Below are 22,962 nucleotides of genomic sequence, written 5' to 3'. Positions count from 1 at the left end.
GTAACCGTGTAACCACAGAGAAGGCACAGTAAATATGTCATTTCTTCACTAACCATCAGAAAAAGGCACCGTGAAATCAAAGCCTGAAGAAAAAAAAAAAGAGTCAGGAAAAAATGACTGGTGTCTTGCGCTCCCATGGCGCTTTATAACGGGTTTGAGCATCGGTGAGAGCAACGCTCCTTGGAAACTCTGAGAGGAAATCTATCCCAGTTGGGCAAATACAGCTGGTCTTGAGCATTTCTGAAGATGAAAAAGAAGGAAAAATAAGTAGGGCAGGGATTTATGTCTGAATAAAAGCTGGAGCACGCTGATAATCCACGTTATCTTCTAACTATCCTGTGTGGGTTCATTCTGCTCTTACTCGTCTTTAAAACTCTCCAGGAGTTAATCAATATTTTATTCCAAGCCTGTGTGGCACTTACTGTTAACCCAAAGCCTCACCATCTCTTTGGATATTAATATAAGATCAATTATATTCCTTTGAGAGTGGAATATTCAAGGACACGGAATACTGAGATCCATTAGGACTTACAACTCCGGAACGAAACACTATTTTGATGCCAGAGTTTCCCCTTCTCCCCAGCCAGGCAGGATTACAGAGCAAAGGGAGCCTAATCTTCAGAATTCGTGGTGCAATAGCTGAAGCACAAATGAACCTGCTGTAGATAAACATATATAAACCCTAAATCTTATTAGAACTGAAGCTGAAGAGGAGCTGCAGAAAGATTATATTTGCAAACAGCAATTTCCCGAGAAGTATTTTAAACCAGTTCAGCTTTTTTTTTTTTCTTTTCCAAGAGTAGAGTAGAACAGACTAAATAACAAAAAATAGGTCATCTTCTGTGCCAGTATAAATGAGAAATACTAGGAATTGTATGGAAAAGTTTCATTCTCAGTTCTCCCTTATCACCTCTTTACTCTTTCGGTTCTTCTCACATGTCTCCTTTTCCCTGCAAAAGGTTAATTTTTGGAATACAAGACACAACCACGCTGTGATTTTACTGTTTTGTTGGTTTTGGTTTTTTTTTAAACGTCATTATTATTTACCAAGCTGATTAAATTCCCTTCGTTTTTCCAGTGTCTCATGACAGGAGAGCTGTGCAATTTGGCACTAACCTGCATGAAGAGCAGCAGAAACCTCCAGAGTCACCCACCAGGAAAAAGGCAGCAGCAGTTGGAAAGTATTTACATTTACAAGCTCGTGTGACTGGAGAGCATCTTTCTGTTTGGCTGGACAGGTACTTCAGATGCATAAATGTATTTATTTTTGAATATTTAGGACCTACAGCACAGTTAAAGGCATTGCTTGACCACATGGATCCAAGAAATTGGTTGTAGGCAGTTATGATTGCAAAAGCTGAAGGCAAGTCTTCCTTTATTTGATGCAAAGGGAAAATAAAGGAAGTGTTTAACTCTCTTTCTTTTCAAAGAACCTTGAAAGTAAGAAAATTGAGTTATATCTTTATGAAAAAGAGCCACTGGCTTCATTCCTGGCTCGATCCCAAAATCCTGCCTCCTGCCACTGCAGTTTTCCACACCTACATTTCAAGTTCTCCTGACAAATGCTCCCCTACTCTCCTCTGCTACCTCTCCAATTAAGGAAAGATGTTCCAGGAGTTCCTCTTTTCCTGCTATTTTGCCTTCATTAAAATTTCTGTTTGGTTTTGCATGAGTTGAAGAAGCTGAACCGTTTTAGGAAGAGCCCAGACTACGCCAAGGTGTGCAAACACAGCTCCAGGGCATGGATATTCCAAAGCAAAGGGAAGTAGTAAGGCCAGTTCAAGGGAACAGAAAGGTACCAGGACACCAAAACATCTGAAATAACACTGGAATAACTGGATTTTCCCAGAGGAGTCCCACAGAAGGCACAGAAGGTGCACTTTGGGTGCTGGAAAGGGTCTGGTTTTGAGCTCGGCCTTGGCATATTCCTCAAAACACAGAACAGATTTACTCAATCCCAACAATCCCTGCCTCTTCTCCCAGGGAACAAAGGACAGGACAAGAGGAAACGGCCTCAAGCTGTGCCAGGGGAGGGTCAGGGTGGACTTCAGGTGGAATTTCTTCCTGGAAAGGGTTATTAAACATTGGAACAGGTTTCCCAGGGAGGTGGTGGAGTCCCCATCCCTGGAGGAGGTGTCCAAGGAATGACTGGACGTGGCACTCAGTGCTCTGGGCTGGGTGACAAGGTGGGGAAGGGGTCACAGGTTGGACTCGATGATCCCAGAGGTCTTTTCCAACCCAAATGGTTCTGTGATTCCTGGAGAAATTCCCTTTTAAGCAGGGCTAATCTAGCAGGACCGTTCCCCGGCGCTGGCCGTTCTGGTTCTCAGCACCTCCAGGCCTCTCCCACACCACTGTGTCTCCCAAAACAGCATCTGCAGGCAGAACAAAAACTCCCTTATGAACTATAATCAAATCATTTTCAAAATCACGAGGAGGCTCAGCTGGAGAACAGGAGAAGAAAAAAACCCTACGACAACTCCTTGTAAGGCAGGAAAAGAGACTGACCTGCTTCCAAGCAGCACTTGTGTCTTCAAGTGCCCCATCTCTAAAATTATCTCAGAATTATCTTACCCCCTTGCAGCTCTCAAGATGAAAAGTCACTTCCACCTACTGATTATGTTGTTCCCTATTAAAACTAAAGCCAGGGGTGTTAAAAGACTCTTTTCATGCTCTTGCCCAAGGACCCGGTGCAAGTTATGACACCAAGCCCTGGTGCCTAACAAAGGGCTCTCTGTGAAAGGAGATGTGCTCTTGAAAAACGCCTGTTGAACAGCTCCAAGAGGGAAAGGGAAGAGGGCAAGGACAAGGGAAGGCGTGACAGCCAAACCGATTTCAGTAATTCAGGCCAAGTCTTGGGAAATCCCAGGAAGGGAAGAGATAAAATGTTTAAGAGGAGATAAACACTTGTGCACTCCTGAAGGTACTCAAGTATTTAAAACATGCCAGATCACACAGCTGTGTAACATATTCCCAGTCCTACACCCACTGGGTCCTTCCACCTCTGGGAACAACCTTTGTGACCACGCAAATTCCTTCCATCCCAGAGATAACTGTGAGCTCTTCCAGGCTGAGTCAGAGCCCTCTCTTTGCCATCCAGGTGTTGAGTATCAATAACACCCCTCTATCACTGCTTCCCTCAGAGCAGCACAACCTGCAGCACAACCTCTCCCAGCTCTTCTTTCCCTCTTCCCCAGAATTTTTTTGTGACGGTGGCAAAGCTGTTTTAAGAAATTTCCCGACTCCCAGCAGTGTGGCCCCATCTCCTTCTTTTCCCTGCAATTCCCATCTGCTGAAAAAAAAAGCTTTAATGGCCACTCTCTAACAGAGAGCAGAAAATTCCTGCTTGCCTTATGTTTTGTTTTCAGGAGGGGATCATGGAATCACAGAATGGTTTGGGTTGGAAGGGACCTTAAAGATCATCCAATTCCACCCCCCAACTTTCATCCCCCAAGGGATGAAAGACAAAGGATAGCTGGAATGATATGTGTCCATTTCCTCCCCCCCCCAAAAAAAATAATTTTTGGAACAAATTCTCATTTTTGGTTACAAAGCAAAAGCAACAATTTTATCTCTTAAATACCCCCCGGACCTGCATTTAGCTTCAGACTTCTCATATTCCTGAGAGATAATAAACCATTATCTCTCAGCTAATAAACCAAACTCTTCTCTTTATTTTACACAGCAGCAGCCATTTAAAACTGGCTGTTACTTGGGAAGTGACAATGCAAGACTTAAAGCAAGTTATTTTGCTGATTTTTTTTCCCTTATCTATTCCATCCTTTGAACAGAGAACTAAACAGCAAGCCTTCTCATAAACTCATAGAGGGAAGGAGGGAAGTTTTCTCCCCTCGGGCTCCTGGGAAGAGAGCGATGCTATGACTGTCAATTGCTTTTGAAATTCTCTGGTGGAAGCAGCTGCCTCGGGGCATATCCAGCCACAGGAGCTGCTCTTTGTGCCCTGCCTTGCCCCGGCTTTGATTCAGCCTGCTGTTCATTAGGGAAAAAGGCTGGAATTGTATCTCAAAGGGCACGGGCACTGCTGCCTTCCAGGCTGCCTCTGCTGAGGCTGCTGCTGGGTTTAACTCTCCAGACAGCTCCTGGTTAAGCTGAGCTTGTTCTGCCTCCTGCTTTTGATGACCACGGGTCTCCCTGACTGAAGAGACCTCAGCTCTGAACAGTCCGTGTCCTCCCTCCGAGCAGAACCGGCTTTCTGGAGACAGTGGAAATTTGTTTTCCGGCGTCCCCGCTCCTCTAAACTTGCCAGGTTTCCCGGAGCCTGCACCCCACACTCCTGGTGCACACACTCAACCTGGAAATACTCGTTTTAGGTTAATTCCCCTCTCTGGAATAAACAGCTGAAGCCAACTTTACACCGGGCTGCGCTTGAGGGTCCTGCCTTAACCCAGCTGGGGCCTCCTGAAGGAGCTCAGGGAACGTTCTCACAGGCACAGCAGGGCTGGTGCTCAGCAAAGAGCACTGATTTTGGGGCACTTGGTCAGGAAAACAGAGCCATTCCTACTTTTCCCACTCGAGCTGGATGGTGACACTCAGTAGTGGTGGCAGAAAGGGCCAGGAACACGCTCAGGTGTGTCAGAGCGAGCCTGTTTCTTCTGGAATTAATCCATCCCTGCCCAAATTAACGTGGCTCTGGAGGTGCAGCTTTACTGCAGACACTTTATTCTGTTTTCTAAAGGCACCAGGTTACTTTGCCCAAGCCTGCTTTGAATGCACAGTGCCAAGACACGTTCAGTGTGGAATATTTGGCATGAAGTGCATCCAAACTTACCTCACCATTAACTTCCTTGTTGAGAAACTGAGATATACTTTTATTTTTATAATTATTTCTAGCTTTGCACAGTGATGCACATACAAAAAGCCAAATGGGGCACAGTTCTGGCTGCCTGTTGAGCTCATCCTTCAGCTTGGAATTAAAGCTATCCACACATTTATCTGTATAAACCCCATAACCCCCTGCATTCCCACATCCCATGTATCATAATTTGTTGTTAGCTGGAAAAACCATGGTTGGAACGAGGATTAGATTGACACTTTAGTGACTGGGAAGGGGAAAAAAAAATCAGATTTTTTTTTACCTTAGCACTAAAAATAGATGTCTGCATTTAAATAGCTATTTAAGTAAGTCCAACCATAAAAAAGACAAGTAATTACTCTGGGTTTAGGAGCTATTTTTTTTTTTTCATGCTATAGGTTGGACCAGACACTCACCCTGTTATTTACTTTAAAACCTCAGATCAATTATTTTACCTGCCTCAGTCTGAAAGGGCAGCAATCACAAAACCACCCTAAACGTTCTGTCTGCAAACAGACAGCCGAGGTTTAATTTCTCAACTGCGGGGGGGGGGGAAGGAAGGCAGGATAAAGATGAATAAAGGCAGGATAAAGATGAAGCGACCGACATTAATCGCTGCCTGTATGACTAAAAAGCAAAGCCATCTGCTCTTGTTCTTTAAAGATGTCTCCTGCTTCATCTGTAATTCCAAAGTTCCTCTGGAAGACACCGAAAAGACGGGACCCATCTGTCAGTTTGCACCTTTCCTGGGAGTGGGTTTTATGTTTCAGGAGCCGGTGGATGCAGATGGGTGGCCCTGGTAACCATTTCCACTTGCAAGAAGTGTTAGTTTTTTTTTATCTGACAGCTGAGATGGTTTGGGCTTCCTCCTTCCTCTCCATATGCCTGCTGTGATGGGCTTGGGAGAATTCCAAAGGGAAATAAATCAACGGCGCTCCGGACTGTGGTTTAGATCCTCATAAAACACACTTGCCTGGACAAGCAACAGACTCCTGGGCAGGAGGGGTTAAGTCTTGTCAAAATCCAGTTTTTCATTGAAATGACACATTTCTATCTCCTGTGGCTGCGGGGACAACGTTCCAAGAGCAGACAGAGCGCGATCACTGCTTTGATGGATCCTTGACGCTGACTGGAGAGCACACGGCGGAGCTCGACAGCCAGATCAGGCTCTTCAGTGCTCAAAGGAAAAAAAAAAAAAAGGGGGATTTCTAGAAATCAGAAACATGAGGGGAAATCCAGATAAGGGCAGGGCCAAGATTCAGAATCACCCCTCATTTTATCCGCACCCGGGACGGCGGCGTCTGCCACGGAACACCCAACGTCAACGCCCCGCAGAGTCAAACCAGACGAGTTGGATTTCCAGGTATAATTAATAAATAATACGTTATATATAATTATACTGAACCCTCCTGCTGAAGAGAATTTGCTTCTACCACCCAAAGGCTTGAGGACTTCTATGGTTTCATGTGTGACTTCACTAACTGGGGGTTTTCACCCCGCTGACGTAGCAGAATGTCAGAGAGTTTAATATCACCAGCCCGTTCTTCATGGAGCCATGAAGCTCCGTGTTTTCCACTGGGATGAGGATGGAAGAAGGCTTCTGTTCCCCGAATTTTGACATTCAAGCCAAAGTGCTTCTTGGCAGACCAACCAAGGGAACCTGCAATATTCTGCCTGCCTTAGAAGTAGGTGTGAACTGTACAGTTGTCACCTTCTTCCTCCCAGGTGGCCGTGAAATCAGGACAAATCCCAGTTGCCATCTAATGCCCTTCAGGGGCAGTTTCCCAAGGGGCAGGAGTTCACCCAGCCCTGTCCTGTCCCTGCCACCAGCCTCCTGCACCCTGACTTGGGTTTGAGGTTGATTTAAAACCACCCACGAAACCAACCTCGAAGCCACACGTGCTGCGTTTGGACCATTCAGCCGGGTAAAAAAAGTCAGGATCGAATCCTGAACGTTGAGATTGAGGAACATTTGCATCTAAATATCTTTGCTGTTTAATAGAGAATCGTCATTTAGGTTGGAAAAGACCTCAGAGATTGAGTCCAACCTTGTCACCCAGCCCAGAGCATTGGGTGCCACGTCTAGTCATTCCTTGGATAGGGATGGGAACTCCACCACCTCCCTGGGCAGGGAGGTTGATCAACACCTTGGTTATTCAATTCCCTTTTTTTCTAAGCTTAGTTTTTACCTGGTTTAATGACCCAGGCTTTTAAAACCAGGAGCAGAACCTTCGGCAGGCAGAGAAACCACAGCGAAATTCAGGAAGCTCCATTTGGCACTCCCTTGGCAGCCAGTCTGATCTCACAAAATCTCATAAAATCCTCCCAAAACACCTGGTTTCATGGATGAAAAGACAGTGGCAGACTCAGCTGTAATGAATCCCCTCAGTGCCTGAGCTGTGAAGGCCACAGGATGTTCTCCAAGAAGGAATTACCATCCAGCAACTCTCGTGCCTTCCCTGGCTACAGCAGGACCAGCATCTCCCTGGGAATAGGTTAAATGACTTCATTTTGCTCCTATGAAAACCCACAACAAACCTCTCCGCTAAATAATTTTGCCCCTGTGAAAAGTCACAAGAAATCTCACCTAAAAGACTTGATGGAATGATCCTGCAATACCCACAAAGACAGTTGCTTTGGAAGGCACTATTATATAAAAAAACCCCAAATCAGTTGTGCCAAATGATTTTACAGGTGTGTGTGGCCACATATTGAAACTTTTCTTGACTGCCCAAATTGAGAATCCAAAATAGTCAGGTTATCCAGTGATTCATCTCTATGGAAAAGTCATTTTTTTTTTGCTATATATGGCTGAGAAAGGAGGAGAGCACACTGATCCAACACAACCATATGCATAAATAACATGATGCAAACCGAAGTAAGCACATAATCTGCTGGATTTACACTGTAAAAATTATTCTGGGTAGCAAATCAAACCTATCTGTAACATGAACGCTGATATTTTAACAGCTGTGCCTTAATCTAACATTACAGACCATCTGTTACATCTACACACCAGCAAAAACACACACACACCCCCCACCAGTTGGATGGGAGAGAAGATTTACATTTTTGGGCCTCAAAACCAGGGATATTTCACAGGGCAATAATTAAAATATACTCTTTACTGGCTTGACAGCTATTTCTTTCCCTCATGGGTACTTTGCAGGCAGGCAGCACCGTCAGCCCAGCACGCTGAGCTGGCCTTTGGTATCAGTAATTCAAAAATCAGCAGGTTGCTCCACGTCCATAAATAATTCAGGATGGTTTCCCTGGGTGTGAGGGCCTATATTCTACAAGCTCTGCAGCCCTGCTGTCCCTCATATCAAGGAATCATGGAATTCCCAGGCTGGTTTGGGTGGGAAGGGACCTTGAAGACCATCCAGTCCAACCCCCTGCCGTGGGCAGGGACACTTTCCACTGTCCCAGGTTGCTCCAACCTGGCCCTGGACGCTCCCAGGGATGGGGCAGCCACAGCTTCCCTGGGAATTCTATCCCAGCCCCTCACCACTCTCACAGGGAAGAATTTTTTCCTAATATCTATGCATTTACTGGAGTGGAATCCATCCAAATCAAGCTGCACCACCTCCAAATCTCAACTCAAAAGCACTTCCCACTTCATTTTTTAGTTTTTCTACCAGAGCTCTTACCTTTTCTCTTCTCTCTCACACACAAATAATAGGTTTTTTTACAATTTACATCTCCAGACTATTTTGGCTGCCAGGATTCTCCAGGGATTATACCTGATTTGGGGATTATTTCAGCCAATTTCCAACACGGGAAAATCAAAGCTGCAGCACTTAGCACTCCTCACATGCTTTAATTGGGTACACGTGGGCAGATAATGGTATAATCCAGATTTTACTCAGGAAAACACGTAAATTTACCTGAAAGTTTGAGGGGAAAAACCAAGAGTGGCTCCATGCAGAACCACCCTGTCCTGCTGCTCTTCCCGTGAGCAAGGACAATAAGGCCATGACAGAGATAAAAAGTGACCTTTGAGTTGAATCTTGGCGTCACCTTCCCGTATTTTGGAATTAAGCATTAAACTCTTCCCACGTGACACAAACAACGAGAAAATCAGGTGGATTTGGGGGGGAAATTTTCAGTCCTTGGAAAGAGATTTTTCTTTGTTTTGTGATTGTATTTGTACAGTGAGCCTGTAGGTTCTGAGCAAACACTGACTCCACTTATTGGGATTCTTTAACTGTTTTTTTAAAGGATATGGTCCATCCCAATACATGTTTCTTTGACCCAGTTACAGAATTACGAGAGGGCCACTAAACAGGCCTCTCTGCTTCATCAGACAGTAACACAAAACCAAAAAGTTAATGGAGAATGTCTCAATCAATAATAATAACTGAGAATATCTCAATCTACAACAGACTAGATGAAAATTGATTTATACTCCAAATGGAAGCTTTAAGATAATTAGCTGGCAACCTCAACTTTTAGCCATTTTTAAACCATTAACCATTTTTTAAACCAGTAACCATTTTTTAAACCATGTGCGAGTGCAGCAGCTGTAAATTAAAATTTTAAGATCCATCAAGCAATACCATCCCTTCCATTCAGTGCCAAGTTAATGAGGTCACAGCTGAACGCTACAGGGGAGCACAGGGGGAAAGAATTAGAAATAATTGCAATTGTATCCCACTTTTCCACTGGCCAGACAGCTGTTACCCAGCCCAGGAGCATCTGAACCCCCCCAAGTCTGGAATCCTCACCAAAAACACCAAACTAAGAACAAACCCAAGCTCCCGACGTCCATTTTTCTTGCCTGGAGTTAATAATTCACCAGATAAATATTTGACAGGAATTCCCACAGTGCCTTTTTGCCCGTTTGTTTCTTTGGCATCCTAAAAGTGCGTTTGCCTCTCTGAAAACACATTAAAAGGAGATTTTGCCCTCAGAGGTGCGGGAGTTCCTCCCTGTTGAGGGCAGAAGTTTGTGCCTCACTCTCTGCTGGATCTTGAAGATAATTTTTTAGGGAGTAGGGGGGGAGGAAAATTGCTCCCACAGCGTTCCCTGCACGTCTCTGAAACACTCACAAGTAGGACAAGGCCAAACACAATAACGGGATTAATAAGACAGTGGGAGGACAGAGGGGACACGGATGAAGGAAACAAGGGAAGACAAAAAGCTTATGCAACTACTCCGGGAGGCCCCTGCACAGGAGGATGGACCCGAACTGTTTTCCAGTCAAATAAAGAGAAGCAAATATCTGTGGATGCTGTGGAAGGAGAATCTCTTAAAAATATTCTTAACCAGTGACACTCAGTCACTGTTTAAGAATATTTTTATTCTTAAACTCATGTAAATGTCAGGATCTGGGTGGAATACACTGCAGGGGAGTTGGCAGCAGGGAGGATCCACATGGAATGGAATCAGTGGGATCAAACCATAAATAGCAGGTCAGATAAACAGAAATATTCCATTAAATTCCTTGGAGATGTAACCACTTGAGGATGATGCAAGAAGAAAGAAGGGGGTGTGTTTTTTCCCATTGAATAATTGCCCAACGCTGCAAAATCCACTTATACGTATATATATATATATATATATATATATATATATATAAAATCCACATATATGTTATATATATATGTTTCTGAAAGGATGGAAAATGCAACTGAGGGAAGACCAGGTGTGGGGCTCTAAGGAAGGGAAGGCTTGGAGCAACAGGATGGGGCAGGAGAGTGGGAAGGAGTGTCCATTGGTTAAGGCTTCGTGATGAGTTCTCTGCTGACTACACTTATATTTGCTCCCACTGCCTCCCACCTCATGGATGAGGGCTGAGATGGAATCCTTTAATCCATCCCACCAGCTCCTGTCTGATGGATACAACGGGATGTGTCAGAAGGATGAGATCCCAGTGCAGGAAAACCACAACCCCCAGACCTCCTACAGCCCTGGCTTGATCCAACGCCCCTCTCCTGAGTCCCCTCCGTGACCCCGGAATTCACAGCAGCTCCTCCAGAGTGGGAGGGGAACCAAAGGCTAAATTTTTAAAGCCTGGAAGTTTACTATTCCCGGACAAAAGCAGCTGCCTCCCGTTGTGCCAGGGGAAAAACAAAAACAAACAAAAAAAAAAAAGGAAAAAAAAAAAAAAGCAACTGCTGTATCTGAAGATTTTCGTCGCCTTTTTGTGCTAATACTTAATTAAGGTTATTTTGAATGATTTGCCCACGGTTACAAAGTTAAGAGTAAAGAAAATATCTGTGTAACCTTCAGGGGCTGAGATTTTTCAGAATTTGAGCCCCAGGAGTTCGTAGAACCGGAGGGCCAGTTTTCAAATCAGACCTTTCAAATGGTATTTCTTCTACACCAGGTAAAGACTGTTTTTCTGTAAGGCTGAGATAATTTGCCATTTGAAAAGCTACAGGGAAAAACCTGGGAGGCAAAGAGGCTTCGCTGCTCTTCAGCCAGTTTATATTAAATATTTAACACACTTGTAAAATGTGCAGATAAAATTTTATTATCACGCGATACACATTTTTGTTTTCCTGATTTTTTTTTTAAATTGTATTATTGTCATTAAGCATCAAACCTGAAATCCAAGGTCAAACTTGGTTATCATCTTTTTCTCTGCGGTTACATTTCCACGTTGCACCTGCCCAGACGGGACCAGGAGGGTTAAAATGTACAATAAGGAGGTAGAAGGAATTCTCAGGGATTCAGCAATGGATCACTGGCATATACTCATATATTCATCCACTCCTCCACAAAGACAGAACGAGGGATTGTCAGATAATTGACAGCTCGATTAAATCCTTATGAAGGGGAAAAAAAATGTAAAAACACGTGAGTTTTCTGAGAAAAATGTTAAAAACATGAAAATGATGCTTTCGGAGCCGGGAGGGGGGGGAAAGCAAACAAGTGGCTGACCAGAGTCCTCCCACTGAATTTAAAAAGAAAGATGTTTCCCCTCGCCCAAGGCCGCAGACATGACAACTTTTGTTCCATAAATCAAGGAACGGGGGTTGAACGTAAACAAGTTTACAAATTGAAAGCAACTTTTTTTAAAAGATAAATTTCGGGTCTCTACGGCCACACAAAGCTGAACTACAAGGAGCCTTCCTCCCCTTGTTCAAATTCAAATGAAGCAAGCCCTTTGTGCTTCTCTTTTCAAATTTCCTTCCTTGTTTCCATGGGAACCCCCGGGATGACAAGCCTTGGAGCGGAGCAAGGGGCCAAGCTCGGCGAGGGGTGTGAAGAGGGGAGAGAGTCAAAGGGCAGAATTTGGCTCGGGAGAATCGAGATGCCAACCTTTGTCACCCCAGCAAAGGGGGGGGGTAACCATAGGAACCAGCTCTGAGGGGGCATCGCGGCCAAAAACCCACAAGAGGGGAAGAAAACGGGAAAGGTGTTGCTAAAAGTGCAATGCCAGGGCTTACAATGAAAAAAATAAAAGCCTTATCAAGGAAAAAAATTAAAATAAAAGCGAGAATGAGCATCCAACCTCGTGCTAGTTCGGAGTCCTTTTAAACGAGTCAAATTAATTTATACGAGAATTAGATGCCAATTGATACAGAGAAATTGGGCAGATCTGATTCTCAAATCTGACGTGAGAATTTGATGTAAAGAGGCCAAATATTCCCCTCGACTGATGGGCTCTGGAGATGTTTTAATGCCCCGCGGATAAGTGGAAACAGCACAGGATGAGGAAGACGGAGCTTTGGTTTCCAGCACCCACATCCAAGCTCCCACAGGCAGTTCTGCAGGATATGGAAGAGTCTGGTTGTCATTGTCACCGCAGCAGTGATGTGACAGAGCCAGATTCACAGTCTTATTAACACGGCATCGCACTCATCCGCTCCATAAAAATATACAAATATGGCTTATTTTTATTATTGAGCCTTGTAAAAGAGACAGCAGGAGGCTGAGCCCTATAAAATCACTAATGATACATAAAGGAAAAATATGATCCAATTGCTCCCTGTATCTGCAGCACGGAAAGCAGGGAATGTAAAACCAGCAGCTGGTTGTTTGAAGATTAAAAAAAAAAAAACACAGACAAAAAACAACAGTAAATTCTTCACACAACACTTAACTTCTGTAACTGCCGCTGGTTTGTGGGGATGCTAAAAGAATGTACAAGTTCAGGGAGGAAATGGCTTCATATTGCTGCTCTCAGGCTCTGAAATTCAATTATATATCGTCTTGCAGGTCCCAAGTGTTGCAAGATGGAACAGTGGACTTAGTTCTGGAGCACTGGGTCCCTCAACCATCAGGGATATTTTGCAGCCCTCAGAGGGCTTCAGGACCAGTTTGGTGATGGATGGAGGACAAACTCTGGCTCACCTTCCCTCAGAAAGCCACAAACCCCCCAGGCACCTGCATTTCTTGATTCGCACATGGGAAATGGGGAATAAGGCAGCAGGGCCCAAATGAGGCTCGGGTCAATTTAAGATTTGTCCTTTGAACATTAAAAACATGCTTTGATCAGTTATTCTCCTCTCTTTTCCTACCACAGAACAGCTTCAAAGCCACACAGGAACATCCCACTGATATAGAACTGACTCAGATCCATAAAGGCCATCCTAACTTTCTCGAAGTTCACCACAAATGTCTCTCAAAAACAAAGAAGAAAACTGCAGCCACACCAGCAAGACAAATGGTAAAATTTATGACAAGTGCTCCTCGGTGCTTAAGTTATTTCATATTTATTCTCTTCTCTTGTCAGTCTGTTGTGGCTTTCTCTTTGAATCCAACCATCCTATAACTGGAAACACCCTCACACACTGGAGAAAGCAAGGAAAAAGCCACTTCCAAGGGACCAGCAAAATAAAAAGCACATCCTCACCAAGCCACCCAGCTTTTAAGTAGGCAAACGTTATTTACATCACTGCCAACTTTTTTTTGCACAAAAACCCCAGAAAGGTGGCTAGGAATGTCTGTGATTTTGTGGCAGGTGAGAGAATGGTGAATGGTAAAACCAATATTCCCTTAAAGCTCTGGCACAACACCCTCTGGCATCTGAATTTACACTCGCAGGTCTAAACTACAACTGACTGAACAGCACTTTGTCATCTAAACTATTCAAAACAAACTCATGTGTGTTCCACCTTTTCTGATAATTCCTCCTCGAGGCTCCACCAGCTGCTACAGAATTAGCCACAATGCAGAGCCATCTGCCTTCATGACCCTGAAAACATCCCCCTGCGGGTAGATGTTGATTAAGACGTAGATCATTTACTTGCAACTGAATCTTTACATAAAACTGATTTTTTTTTTTTTCCTCGTATGTTTGCACTAAACCATCGGGGCTGAACTTCGTTTTCAGCCTTCCAGCTGAATCATCACTCAGAATTAATCTTTTATCCAAGCAAATATGAAATGGTGACAGAGTTCATCCTCAACGTGCAAGCAGTAGTTTATCAATTTAACAAAACCCCCAAACCCTAAATCTCCTCATTTTTCCTCTCGCTGCAAGTCAGCATTTTGAAAATCTTCATGTGGCATCTTTTTCTCATTAACAAACATCAAAGAACAGAAAACAGTGTTTCTGAAATTATCCTCTGGAGAACATCTGTTACCCAGGCAAAAGAAATGAAGAGCTTCTCCCACCTGCTATCCCGCTCTAATATTTGGGGACTGATGTTCGAACCCTTGTGTTCTTTGTAACCATTTTAGAGAGAAATATCTCTTTAGTGCTCATTTTTTCACCCTGCTCTGTTCAGCACAGTCCTGTGATACCTTCAGCTGGTTCTTTGAAGTGCAGTGATGTGATTCCTGGAGGGAAAAAGAGACTGACCATCGTGATTGCTCCCAAGGAAGCATCAAATCCACCCGGGAATGCCAGTTATGGTTTATCCCAGAACAGTTTGGGTGGGAAGGACCTTAAAGCTCATCTCATTCCACTCCCTGCCACAGGCAGGGACACCTTCCACTAGCCCAGGTTGCTCCAACCTGGCCTTGGAGACTTCCAAGGACGGGGCAGCCGCAGCTTCTCTGGGAATTCCAGCCCAGTCCCTCCCCACCCTCACAGCCAAGAATTCCTTTCCAGTCTCCCATCTCTCCCTGCCCTCTGTCACTGGGAAGCCATTCCCTGTGTCCTGTCCCTCCAGCCCTTGTCCCAAATCCCTCTCCAGCTCTCCTGGAGCCCCTTTAGGCTCTGGAAGGGGTTCCAAGATCTCCTTGGATCCTTCTCTTCTCCAGGTGAACACCCCCAGCTCCCCCAGCCTGGCTCCAGAGCAGAGGGGTTCCAGCCCTTGGAGCAGCTCCGTGCCCTCCTCTGGACTTGCTCCAGCAGCTCCATCCTTCTGATGTTGAAGCTCCAGATCTGCAGGCAGCTCTGCAGGGGGAGTTTCATGAGGGCAAAGTAGAGGGGGATTTATATTCCCTTGGATTGCTGTACCGGGATGGGCCACATGCTCAGGTACGATCTATCTCCATAAATCCGTTCGTTTGCTGTTGTGGATGTGGGTAACTCTGCCTGGAAAAACACCTTCCTGAGTAAATCCAGGTCTGACGGTCATTGGCTGATTGTTAATTTGGGAATTCTGACTGTTAGAATAACCACACTCTCCCAAACACAAATCCCTGCACACAACAGCAGCCGAAAAGTCCTTTTGTTGTGCATCCACTCTTGGACTTCCTCTGTTTGGATTAACTCCTCCAAAAGATTTCCAGTCAAAGACAAGGCTTTTTCCCTTTCTTCCTTATTTAAGCCTCTTCCAGCTCCAGAGCAGGTACATACACAGAGCTCTGTGTTTTATCTGAGTGCAAATTATTCTCTCACGTGGCTGCTCGTCCTGCCCAAACAGCCTAAAGGCTTCAGTATCCCCTGAATTTGCAACATTCCCTCAGATTATCCTGAACTTCACTGGACCTTAAGGTGAAAAGGATCAAACTGATGGTTCCAACACGAGCCCATCCAAGGCTGTGCCCAAGAAAGAGCCTCCTCAGGAACCTCATTTTCCAAAATTGTCAGATCACACTAATTTCGGTACGGATCCGCTCGGGGATGTAACAGCTTTAGTTCTTCCCAGATTGTTCTTACCCACGAAGGATTTCACCTCTGCATAACATTTGTGCCCTTTACAGATCAAGGCTGAAACCAGGAGCTGCTGCAGTTTCCAACAGTCAATCCTCAGGTATTCCTAAAGCAGGAATTTCCAAGCAGGGCATTGTCAGGCCTGGACTCATCTCTGCAATTCCCGCTTTGAGACATTCCGGTTTACAAATGAAACAATCTAAAAGTTTTCACGTGGCTATTTCTAAGGCAAAGATTCCAAGTGGGAATAAGAAGACCATAAAGTTAATGGAAGAAAAGGCTTTAAGCAGCTGGAGCACCGCCTGCACCCCTGTGATCCTGCACAATTCCGTTGTTCCGCAGGGATCGTAACCTCACACACTAACGAGAAAATTAATCCTTGCTGCAAATTAGTGCCCGAGATCAGGGTGCTTGCAAAACACCAGCTGATTAAAACCCACTTTTCCATGAGCTTTATATGCTTATACTTCCAGGAGTTTTGGATGCAGAACTGAAGGACACAGGAAGCCAAGGAAAAGCGTGACATTTAGAAGGATACAGCGCCTGGGAGAGGCAGAAGGAGGGAGGGGGTGAAAAGGAATAAAGGTGGAATTAAGGGGGTAAGAAGTTAAGGATTTTCCACCCTGCATTCTCCCCATCTTTGCTGATCAGTAGGAAAGAAACACCACTAAATGAGCCACTTTATACCTGACCTACCTCAGCTGGAAAAATACCTCTTATCCCAGATGTTAAGACCAGGCTGGGAATAAACAGAGCTATGTCTTCTGTTGGTGCCATTTTAAGCACACTCCAGTTCTTTCCCACTTAAAAAAAAAGACGAAAAGAATTAACTGAGGCTCCAAGGATCACAGAAATAGAGCTGGCAAGGGCATGCAGACCTTGCAGCACATCCCCTGCTCTGAGGCAGGTCAGTGGAATCGTCCTCTGCAAGAATCAAGACAGGCAAGAAAACCACTAAATTTGAAATGGGAGATGAAAAATCAGCTGCCCTCACATCTGTAGCTGCACATTCTGCGTCAAAGTCCATGAACTATTCACTAGCTCTGCTTCTAGATATTCAAAAATCTTCATCACTGGGTAGTTTGTTTATATCAGTCCAATGATTTCCAGTTGGTGAAACTTGGCATGTTGATGGATTAGGAGCATACAGTGTGACTCCTCTTCCAGCTACTTCCCTCACACTGGAAAAAACCAAATTCTCTATTTCTCCCTCCTCATCTCCCACCTACACAGTGGCTACACCCCTAAGTCCCTACTGCTGCTCTTTTTTGATATGGAAAACGGGAATGGGAGCTGTGAGAAAGTGCAAAGGAACAGCACTTTATCTCCCCTGTCCATATGGTGGCTGCATCATCTCATTTTGAGAGTGTTTGACCTCCAGTATAATCCCAAAAAGACAACTCAGAGGGACCCATTTAGCCCTCAGCCATGTCTGGCTCCCGTCCCTTAAAGCCTCTTTGATGCCCAGAATCATTTGCGAGGTCCCACAAAAATCAGGGCAAGGAAAAAGAAGTGCTGGCAGTTGTGTTTAACTGCAAAAAGGTTGGGAATCATCAGTATTTAACTGCTTCTCTTCATCAGAGACAAAAGCTTTCGGAGCATCCTCCCAGGCTCCAACAGGCCCCCGAGTTCCATGTTCTCTGATAAAAACATTTGCCTACAAAAAAAACTGCATTAGGGCAGATAAAACCCACTGCTTGCACAAGCAAATCCTTCAAGGCCAAAGGAATATTAAGTGCAAAAGAGACAGAAGGTAATTCTTTGTAGCAATAATAATCCGAGAGATGGGTAAACAAGGTCAGGTCCCTGGGGGAGGAGAGGGGTAATTTGACTTCTCCGTCCTCACAGACTCATTTGGGATTGATGTAACACACGGAACTGCGGCAGCAACAACACCGCGACATCCCAGTGTTGCAGCATCCTCGGGAATATAGGGAGAGGGAAGTTTTAACAGCGTCCCTGAAACTGGAATTGCGTGTGATGGTTGTTGTCATCAACCAGCCCGTCAACAGGTTATAGAAAATGTTACAAACACCTCAGAGCAGACGGAAGGAATGACCCTCCGGAGTCAGGAAGTGAGAGGCCCTGGACAGCTCCCGGCTCTGCTCCGGCCTGGACAGCTCAGTCCACGGAAAATCCCTGCCCTGGACACCCAGGATCTCACAGCTACATTCTCTGTCATAACTAATATGTCATCACTCCTTTATTGCCCCTTTTAGATGTAAAATAACTCCCGTTTCAGTCCCTGCTACTGCCAAGAGGACGGATGTTAACAGAGCTTGGACTGGTGTTTGTCCTCCATCAAAAGCTTCTTTAGGGACATTTGGGGGTAAAACAATGCTCCAGGCCCCTGGAGGCAGCAAACCCTCCCTTCAATGCTCCTGGATTAAAGCAGGCACGGCAGAAAGCTTAAGGAATTATCTTTCCTAGGAGTAAATACACAGGAACTGATTCCAGCAGGGACTGGCGTGCACTGAGGGACCCCGGTGTAATATTTGCCTTTGTTTAATCAAGACTGAAAGAAGGTGGATTGAGATGGGATATTGGGAAGGAATCCTTGGTTGTGAGGGTGGTGATGCCCTGGCACAGGTTGCCCAGAGAAGCTGTGGCTGCCCCTGGATCCCTGGAAGTGTCCAAGGCCAGGTTGGATGGGGCTTGGAGCAACCTGGGATAATGGAAGGTGTCCTTGCCCATGGCAGGGGGTGGAATGGGATGATCCTTAAGGTCCCTTCTCACCCAAACCATTCTGTGATTCTATGATTCTCTAACCTGCTGATGTGATTTTTCAGCCTTTACTATAATTATGAAGGAACCATACCAGTATAAAGTCTCAAAAAGGCAACTTACTGATCTTTTCAAGCTCACCATAAATAAGTTTTCAGGCAGTTTCTCCAATGAAGCAACCAGTGGCATGGGAAGACAAGTACACTGAATTTATTGATGGCAAGAACACAGCTACAAGAGTTCCCTATTTCACTTCACTTCCCCCTCCTTGTTGTACTGCACCCTTCCAGTACAACCAACCTGAAATTTTCTTCCAAGTTTCAGCAGGAATTGCTGTGAAAAAGTGCTACTGAAAAACTGTGAGAGTCACAAGATGAATCACACTGATTCTCCTGCTATATTATTTTATCTTCGCAGCGATTAGGGAGGGCTTGGAGCTGAGAGATGCCACTAGAAAAATGTCACAATGCGAGATTTCACACATTTCCATCACTTCAAAATCTGAGCGCTTCATCCGTTTGACTCTGACACTAAATAATGACTAAAAAGCCAAATAATAAAAAACTTCCATCTTCCTGAGCATATCTAAGGAGCAATCTAAGCTGGTACAAGGAATATACTTAGGAAAAACCTGTGGATTTTCATTCTTTTCCTCCCGCTCAAAACTCTGCGGCGGAGACACAGGCCCCTGCACGGGGAATTTGAGTTTGATAACAGGCCTGTTCCCCTCACAGCCTTCACCACTTCTCCAGAGCCATTCAGAAGTAGCCCATAATCCATCCCCAGATTGAAACTCCTGGTTTAAATGCTAATTATACTGGCAAAGGGAGCACTCCACACCCCCACACCACCAACGCGCCCGTGCTAAGCCTCAGAACGGCTCTGGCACCAATTTCAGAGTGTGAACTGCAGCAGGACAGCTCTTCACAGCCTAATTTATGCTGTGAAGTTGTGTTTTCCACCACAGAGTGCAGAGAAGCAACACTCACTTCTCCTCTCTTTCCCTCTCCGCGGCACAAAGCGATTTTCCAAAGGTCGGAATAATCGCACCCGGTTTTTCTGGCGCAGGCTGAGGGTCCATAAATTACTGCTTTGCTTCCAGCAGTGGCCATAAATGAGCTGTGAAAGTGAGGCTTTTGACAGTCCACGGGGTCGAACACACAACAAAAATCAGAAAAACGAACTTAATGTTGGTAATTAGCAGCTAAAAGTGTGATTTTCGTGATAAATAAATCCCTGGGGTGGCCACGCCCGGAGCGATGTGACATTCTCAGCAAGGCCAAGGGTAGAAAAAGGGACAGAGGAAGGTAATTAAAATTATTGCAGCAATGAGGCAGCTGGATTGCAAGAATTTTCCTCTCCATTTGGAGAGGAAAAGCCTTGGGGGATGGAACTGAGGTTTCCAAAATCTCGAGTGTAACAGAGGACTGAACTGCAGCACAGTATTGCACAACACTGGACAAAAGGGTATTAAATGAAAATAGCAGGAAACTGGTTGGAAATAGGTTAGAGAATAAGTAAAATCATAAAATCCCAGAATGGTTTGTGTTGGAAGGGACTTAAAGCTCAGCTCATTCCACCCCCAGCCATGGACACTTTCCACTGAACCATCCAAATGAGTCGTTGCAAGTCCATAATTCTTCCAAACAAAGCAAATTTAAGGGTAAGAATCCCAATTTTCTTCTCACAGTGAAAAAGCCATCACATCTGGTTTAAACTCTGGCACAGAAAGACTCCATAAAGCCAAGGCTTTGTATTTTTTAACAAGAACAATTCAATTCCGTTTCTGTGTTGTCGGGAGGAGCATTCAAAGAGGAAAACACATGATTATTCTTTCAGTTCTCAGCGTACAGTGAATTCCCCACAAGTACTTCAGAAATACAAATAAACCTAATCTGGACAAATCTCTCATGGAAATTTGAACAGGTTGACAGCAACACTTGCCTAATATCCCGAATTTCCACCAATTTTAGTGATATCACAGAATACCGAGTAAGGAAACTCCTTAAGACTGAAGGGAACTTAAAAGTTTTGTATAAACTAGACTATAGATATTTAAAGTAGCAAGCACATCCAGAGTATTTCACACTCAGTGATATCAAATTAGGCAAATTCTGCAGTCACAGAATATCTCAGTGTATACATTACAGTACATCCTATGCAAGTGGTATTTGGGTTTATATTTAAATTATTAATTATCCCGATTTTTTTTTATTTTCTAATGTGAGTATCTTCTTGGGTTGGTGGTTTTTTTCTGATTATTTGCTAACTAAAGGACAAAACCATGTATTTTCCTGGAAAAACCAGCCTTACCTCCATGGCCAAAGCTGCTGTTTGCTGGTCATAGTGGTTGAGGAGGTTAGGCATGAAGGTGGTGTTGTAAGGCAGGTCCTGGCACATCCTCAGGATGATGGGCTCACAGGAAAACAGGCTGTGCCCCCCCGTGAGCCCCACCAAAACATCCAACAGCCAAAGGGAACGCAAAATCCAGCTCCCAGCCATCCTTCCACACCGGGAACAGGGCCGGTCGCGGCCCTTCCAGCTCCTTCTGTATCCTCGGGTTTCACCTCGACAACGATATTCCCAGTCCTTGTTTGAGGCTCTTCCAAACTGGAACAGTCTTTGTGTTCAACATCCTCAGCCCAGCCCAGGGGACAATGTATTTGAGGCAGGTGTGCAAGGAACCTTCCCTTTTCTCAGTCCAATATGCCATGAATTAAAGTTTTTCAAGCATTTAACCACATTCCCACACGACTGACCCCATGGTGACAGAGGGACGTCCTCCCTTCGATGGGTAACCCTGAAAACAACAAACAGAATACACTAAAAAAGCCTCGAATTTGATTAGAATATGTTACCTCTAAATTTCTAAGGATTCCTACTGGCAGACAAGCTGCTTCAAGTTCTCCTGTGCAAGACTAGAAGGCCCTTCGGCGAGTTTTAATCCTGGTTGGGTTTGGGGTTTTTTTTAACCTCTGGAAGAAATTAATGGAAAATGGAAGAAATTAATGGAAAATGGAAGAAATTAATGGAAAATGGACGAAATTAATGGAAGATGGACGAAATTAATAGAAGAAAAGCCGGGATGCTGAAAGACTCTACCCAAAAAGGACGATGAAAATGGGGATTGTATTTATCGCGACAGAAGTATTTTGAGGAAACCCCACACTTTAAACCTTAACTGCAAGTGTTTGACCACACTGAAACCAAGCTATTTATGACTCAGCACCTCCTCTGGTGCGTTCACATCGATAGCATCTCGTTATTTGCATGGCCTGATGAATAATTATAAAACACAAACACAGCAGTCACCACCAGCACCAGCCCACAAGTCCCAGCTCGCCACTGTCCTGCCCAACAAGCTCCACCACGGTTTGTGCTCAAATGTGCCATTTTCATCTCGTTGTAAACGGCCTTTTTTTGGTCGTTTCTGACCCGTTTTAATCCCACACATCCATCCCCTTCTCCAGGAGCCACCACAGCAAGCTGAGGACAGACCAGAAGAGTGTTCTTTGACCACCCCTTTCTCCGCGCGCTCCCGAAAGAGGGAAACCGCAAACGGTTGCTCTGCCAGCTCCACTCTCCCCATGGAGCCAATTTAAAACAGGAATCACGCCCCAAGGCTGGGTCTGGATTTCCTCAGCACCGAGGGGCTGGAGTGGAACAAGCAGAACGGGGACTCAGCACATTGTGCTCGTCAGCTGGAGAAACAAACCCTGAAATCGAAGGCTAAAGCGTGAAAAAAGTACTAAGGGTACAAAGAATAGTAATTTTTAATAATTATTTTGCCTTACCACGATAAACTTTGCAAAATTCGGCCTCTAACCGACTGCTTTAAAGCAAATAGTTGTTAAAAAAGGTAACAAATTTAAAAACTCTGCTTGAACCAGAAACCCCAAGAGCAGACAACCACAAATCTGAAGAGACTTCCAATCTTGAGAGAGCAGAGTTTTCCCTTGGATGTTGAGAAAGGGAAATAAATCTACAAGTTTTTCCTTTCTCCCTAAGAGCAAGAGACAGGAAAGAGTTAATTCCCAGATGTCTGCTGGTATCAGTTCTGCACATTTTTGTTCACACAGGCCCATCTTATGGTCAGAAAAATTAAGGAGCATAAAGCTCTTTAAACCCTCGTGCGCTGCATAATCGTGAGAGGTTCCTTCCAACCCAAACAATTCTGGGCTTCCCTGCAAGATCACGGGTTTGGCTGCAGGTTTTTGAAGACAGGCTGGTTAGAAACAAATAATGAAAACAGGAAAAAAAAAAAAAAAAGCCCAAGATGATAAACAGACCCGTGTTTAGGGGTTTTTTTTTGGCACCTAAATCTGAAAAAGTTTATATAGTCCTATTGTATGTAGATATGAACGTGTATACTTACTGGAACTTTTGCTCTGTATGTCAGTGAAATCTGATACAAAACTCAAAAATA

The 22,962-nt window shown here is 44.6% G+C and overlaps 1 protein-coding gene across 2 annotated transcripts in view; it reads right to left on the bottom strand.

Moving 5' to 3' along the window:
* Window positions 1–22,962, bottom strand: part of FZD3 (frizzled class receptor 3) — a 50,865-nt gene that overhangs the window by 24,926 nt on the left and 2,977 nt on the right. Inside the window, exons 1-2 of one of the 2 annotated variants that reach the window (XM_017830500.1) lie at window positions 8,701–8,748; window positions 54–83 (exon numbers count right to left, since the gene is read on the bottom strand). In XM_017830500.1, the coding sequence (XP_017685989.1) occupies window positions 54–56 (3 nt within the window). In that variant the 5' untranslated portion in view covers window positions 57–83; window positions 8,701–8,748. Of the gene's footprint in view, window positions 1–53; window positions 84–8,700; window positions 8,749–20,849; window positions 21,337–22,962 lie in introns of those variants that run through there. The other variant, XM_017830499.1, reaches the window with a different exon arrangement.

This window comes from Lepidothrix coronata, unplaced genomic scaffold (assembly GCF_001604755.1).
Source record: "Lepidothrix coronata isolate B3197 unplaced genomic scaffold, Lepidothrix_coronata-1.0 Scaffold179, whole genome shotgun sequence".
Taxonomy (NCBI): Eukaryota; Metazoa; Chordata; class Aves; order Passeriformes; family Pipridae; genus Lepidothrix; species Lepidothrix coronata.
The sequence above is the reverse complement of the archived record's forward strand: the minus strand, read 5'-3'. Positions and strand labels throughout refer to the sequence as shown.